The sequence below is a fragment of the Orycteropus afer genome, unplaced genomic scaffold (genome assembly GCF_000298275.1).
Source record: "Orycteropus afer afer isolate SDZICR_OR568_19922 unplaced genomic scaffold, OryAfe1.0 scaffold00157, whole genome shotgun sequence".
NCBI lineage: Eukaryota > Metazoa > Chordata > Mammalia > Tubulidentata > Orycteropodidae > Orycteropus > Orycteropus afer.
Genome location: NW_006921744.1, coordinates 1,037,797 through 1,043,626, shown reverse-complemented (window position 1 = coordinate 1,043,626; position 5,830 = coordinate 1,037,797). Strand labels below are relative to the sequence as shown.

General features: G+C 39.7%; 1 protein-coding gene across 1 annotated transcript in view; it reads right to left on the bottom strand.

Annotated features, from left to right (window-relative positions):
* CAB39L (calcium binding protein 39 like) overlaps nucleotides 1-5,830 on the bottom strand; it is a 109,105-nt gene that overhangs the window by 14,127 nt on the left and 89,148 nt on the right. The window contains exon 7 of the mRNA XM_007946350.2: nucleotides 2,742-2,885. Within this exon, the coding sequence (XP_007944541.1) occupies nucleotides 2,742-2,885 (144 nt within the window). The remainder of the gene's footprint in view (nucleotides 1-2,741; nucleotides 2,886-5,830) is intronic.

Genomic DNA, 5,830 nt, shown 5'->3' with positions numbered 1-5,830 from the left:
TAGATAGATAGAGATAAGTATTGATTTGGGTGAAGAGAAGGGCAATGTACCAAATGTGAATGACCAATATGGCACCATTGAGGATGAGAAAGACAGAAAGATGTACATGGGAGGTACAGACAACAAATATGAACCCTTTTGCACATACAGTACTGCATTATCAGTGAAGGCAAGCATAGGTATATGGGTGGATAGATGGGTAGACAGGCTGAATGATTAGGTATGTCTATGAAATGGGGAGTATCCAAGAACATATATAGGGTTGGCAGACAGTGGTTCTATAAGCTTATGTGAATGATCAGAATTCCCAGGTGTATAGTAGAGTTGACAAGGGGAAGGTTGTGTCTCTGCTTGGTCACAGCCAGCTACCCAAGGGAATGAGTAGTTGAACCTGCGGGCTTGGGACCATAGTCACAGGGGACATCAAGCTCAACTGGGATAACATACTATATAAAACATTGTTCCACCTCCTACTTTGGTGAGTAGTGACTGGGATCTTAAAAGTTAGCAAGCTGCCATCTAGATGCAATGAATGGTCTCTTCTCGTCCAGAGCAAAGAAGAATGAAGAAAACCAAAATTCATGGAAACAATTAGTCCTAGCAACTGGTACACCATCCAATCTGCAGCCTATATGACTATGAGACCAGAAGAACTAGATGGTGCCTGGCTACCACTGTCATCTACTTGGAAGGGGATCTATGTAGGAGATCCTTGATAGAGAGGGAGAACAATGTGGAACAAACTCAACATCATTTGGAGAAAATGAAAAAGGAGGGGGCCAAGTTTGCTGGTCTGATAGAGCCCGGTGGAACCACTGAGACTATGGCCCCTAGCTGCCCTTCAGGTCTGGAATTGAACCCACACCTGTGGTTTCCAGCCAAACAGAAGACTGGCATATGAGTTGAACATTTACCTGAGGTAGATACACTCCTTGGAGAGAACAATCATTGAGAAAGAAGGGCTGCCTATGCACAAGGAGACAGCTCAGGGGGCAGGAGAGTATGGAGGGATGGACACTGGGAAGAGGTAACTACAGGGAGGAAGTGGAAGGGGAGCTATTGCATTGTGGTAAACTGTGGTCAATGTCATGAGACAAAGTATATGTGAACTGCTGTATGGAAAGTGAATTATCTCTGTAAATCTTCACCCAAATCACAATTCAAAAAAAAAAAAGAAAAGAAATACCATTTGATTTAGCTAAGGCACTTGACTGCTAACCAGAAGGCTGGCGGTACAAACCCATCAGCCACTCCTCGGAAGGAAGGTTGGGCAAGGTACTTCCGTAGTGATACTGCATTGGAAACCCAAGGAGGGGTTGCTATGAGTCGGGTCTGACTCAGTGGCACATAATAACAAGAACAACAACAATCACTAGGTATATATCCTAAAGAAGTGAGAGCCAGGACAGGAATAGATATTACTCATGTTCATTGCAATACTATTCACAATAGCAAAGAGACAAAAACAACTTAAGTGCCCATCACCGCAGGAATGTATAACCAAACTCTGGTACATACACACATGGAATACTATGCAACACTAAAGAATGATGTTGAATCCGTGAAACACTACATAACGTGGACGAACTTGGAGGATATTATGGTGAGTGAAATAGGACAATCACAGAAGGATAAATATCATATTGGTCCACTATTTTAAAAAGTCAACAAAAGGTTTGTATATGGAAGGAAAATTTCTTTGTTGGTAACCAAGGATGGGGGGAAAATTGCTAGATACGGTAACAACAACAACAAAATATTTATGTATGTATATAAACGAAAATGATGACTGATTATCAGGGGGTAGGCGGGAGGGGGAAGGGGAAGCTTTTGTTTACAGGGCATTGAGTTTATGCTAATGGTGGAGGAATATTTTGGAAAAGGATAACAATAATGGTGGCATAACATGAAAATGTCACCACAAAGTCCCTGAGCTATCAGTGTGGAAGTTGTTATGTTAGTTAATGTCTTGTTGTGTATGTTTTTGCTACAATAAAAGTAAATAAAAAAAGAAACACAAAACTATAGAACAGAAATGTTTACTTATGGCATAGCATTACATGATTAAAATCAGGACTTTAGTGTGAATACAGCTGTGGGGAAAATTCTCAAACGCACAAGAAAAGAAAATTACTAAGATGTTCCCAACAGCTCATTTAGGAGGCAGGATTCCATTCTCTTCCTGCCCTACATTTTTATCCCATTTTATCTATTTTCTCAAGTTCCTCAAAGATGATCTTATTGTTCTTATAGCAAAGAAAAATACTAGAAAGAAGAAAAAGGGTATTATAGGGGCTAGTTTTCTGTCATAGCAAAATATGTTTTAAAAAATGTACTTCTAAACAAGTAATAAAAATAGTACTACTACTAAATATTTCTTTGGTGCTTTATTTAATGTTCAAAGAGGGTGATGGCTGGAAAGCAAAGGATTCAGAAATCTGACACTTGGGGTTTGGGTTCTAGTTCAATCACTATTTGTTCTAGTAACTTCTGAGGAAACAGAATCACTTGTTTTCTCCATGAGAAAAAGAAACATTTTTAGAGATGTGGAATAGTTAGCAAATTTTTCAGAAACAAATGGATTTTCATTAAAAGAACTCTAACATTTCAACTCAATCACACAAAACAATTTTATTTTTTCTCAAGTAAAAAGAAAAGGTCTTAGTAAACAGTAGAGAGTTTATCATTTGAAACTAGAAATAAATATACCCACAACAGTATTTCTCTCACTTGCACTTTACCTTAAAGACATGAAAGGCCTCAAACTGAATATTGGGGCTTTTGTCTCGAAGAAGGTTCATCATCAGTTTCAGGTTCTCAGGTTTGCTGATGTACTTTGTCATAATGGCAAAGTTGTGTCGCTCCAGGATCAGCTCACCTAGCAGCTACAGAAAAACAAAATCAAAGCCATCATCTGTCTGAGAGTTAGCCTGTTCAAAATACATCTCACTTCTTTTTAGTGGAAAACAAAATATAAATGTGGGTTGCAATGTGATTATAAAAAAAAATGGGTCTCTCAAGTACATCTTAAAGCTCAGGCATTCCATTTTTACTGCCAGTACCTTCACTGAAACCCTTAGCACCTTTCATGTGAACTATTGTTCTGGTTCTCTAGTGCCACTCTGACAGGAATATATCACAAATGGGATGGCATGAACAAACAGGAGTTTATTCTCTTTGGAGGCTTTAAGTCTGAGTTCAAAGTGCTAGGTTCTAGGGTCTGAGTGAAAGCCCCTCAACCTTGGGCTTCAGCTCTGTCTCTTGCTCCCAGCCCACTGAAGCTAGAGGCACCTCTTCACTCAGGCAGCTACTGGCTGCTGAGGCTAACAAGCCCAAGGTTGACAATAAAATGGCTCAGTCCAAATGTTATCAAACAACACGGCAGGCCATTAATTCAAGTCCATTGTAAGCCCCAAGGTCAGCAGAGCATGGCAGGCTGCTGAACGACGACTTGACTACATGCAGGGTTCAAGCGTGCCATAAGCTAAAGACCATTTCCAAAGCTGCTACTTATACACGGGAAGCAGACCACATCCCTAAAGCAGCTACTTGGCTGCTCACAGTAGATTCCACCATGGAGTTGATTACCAGTCTCATCATGGGGAATACTACATCCAGCTGCCCAGCCACTTAACCAGGCCCAGCCAAGTTGAAACAGAAACTTAACCACTACAACTATTGATTGCAGCATACAAAATAGTTACATCTTCAATCTTTACCCTTCCCAATTTTCCACATTATGAAAATTAGCTCTCTTTCTTGCACTAATTCCACTTAAAAGTGAATGAATAAACAAACTAATCTCTAGATTCCCATTGACCCAGAAAAAAAATTAAACTCCTCAGGATGGCATTTAAAGCCCTCTATGATGTCTACTGCTTCCCTTTCCTTGGCAACCTCACTCCACTTTCCTCTTTTTTCTGCCTCTGTGGCTTCACTCCCCTTGTTCCAACTTTTTGAGAAACGCTTTTACCTCATCTCTGCCTGCCAAAACCCTACCTGTCTTTCCAGAACTAGCTCAAATGCTATGTGTTTAGGGAAGACTTCCCTCTTCTCCTCAGCAGACTCTCCTCTGCTGTCTCGGTGCTTTTTGTCTTTTCCAACTTGACTCCTTTGCTTTGTGATATGGAGCCATTTGTGAGCATATTCTGAGTGTCAGCTCCATAGGGGCATGGGTCAAATCTTTCTGCTCTGTGTACTCCTTCAAGCTAACTGTGTGTGCGTTTGTGTGTGGTTGGGGGGTTGAGTGGGAAATAAAAACCTTACCAACACAGAGCCCTCTCCACAAAATGTAGAAAAGAAAGCAGTTTGATGATTGAATAAGCATGTCCAAATGACAATATTATAGGTAATCTGTGAAAAACAAACAACACAACAGGACTTCCACCCTATTCACACTGCTCAGCAGTGGCAATCTACTACATACATCTGTCCTCAAGGTGGTAGGGCTTGACAGCTGCTTTTGCTGGACATCCTTTCACAGTTCACCCTCCTATTGGGGTACCCATTTGTTTTACCCAACTGCTTTTATCCAAAGAATAAAGAGAACAATAAAACTTTTCTTATCTCTGTGACAAGCATATGGTTACAATGTGGAGATAGGGCCTAGGTTAAACTCTTCCAGTGACTGGAAGGCAGAGTGCTAGCTTCCTAGATGTTTATACTTCAAAGGGATAGCTCCCAAACGCTGAAAAAACCTGTCTGCTTGTAAAGGTTACAAGAGGCTAACTTAGCTTCTAAAGATACACATAGAGATTCTCTCCTGCACACCAAAAGAAAAGGTTAGAGAAGGGATTCAAACTCACTAGTTTTCTCATGGAAATGCTCTAAGTAGGGGTGGGGTTGGTGGAAAGGTCTCAGCTCCTTCTGGTCAACAAGGAAAATTCATTTGTGAATTTACACACACATACATTCAATAAACATTTGTTAAAGTCTATAATTCATTAAGTTCAGATTTAAGTGACGTCAATTTTTATTACATGGGTATTTCTACACATAAATTCTATCCAATCTATCCTCTGCTAATACAATTTCACTACTTCTCTGAGACAATCAATTGTGTTAAATCACCTGGTTAACACCACTGAATCTTTTAGCTATTAAATGTTAATCTATTTTAATTAATATTGGTAATGACAAAATGCTACATTCCATTATAATACTAAAGCACTACTGTACTAAATAAATGGAGAAATTAATATTTTACTTCTTTAAATTCCATATTTTATATGATTTAGAGTACACAGTAAAAGTACAGCAAGTGAAAACAAAAGTTTTTTAAAAACCTAGTTGTTTATTATTATTATTAAATTGGCCAGAGTGAAAAAAGTCCACCAAGCTTCTTTTGAATTATAATCTTTCTTGGTAGTAATTAAATGCCAGGCCTTTGAAGAAGATAAGAAGTTCCTAAGCTCTGTCATCTGAGGGGAAGGAATTTCTCCATTAATTATTTTTTATTGATACCAGGAATCAAAGCGCTCCAAGACAGTTCAGCAAAATTCAGAACATGATTACCAAAGGGCAGCAGGTAGCAACTACTGTGGAACTGAAAACAGCCTAATAGTAAGATAGTTTATTTGCAGGTAGTTTTTAAAGTTGTTCTGTTGAAATAATCTAACCTCACTTGTTTCTGAAACTCTTAATGTGAGGCCTAAGTCCTAAGGAATGTGAGGCCTGAGTCCTAACGCCTTCCAGGTAATTCTTTAACCAGGAGTCTTTAGTGCTGGGGATTCCAGCATGTCCCCCAGGCCTCAGAGCTTTACCTGGCTCCAGCACGTCCCCCACGCCTCAGGGCTTTATCTCCCCTCCAGGTAGTTATTCTCTAACCAGG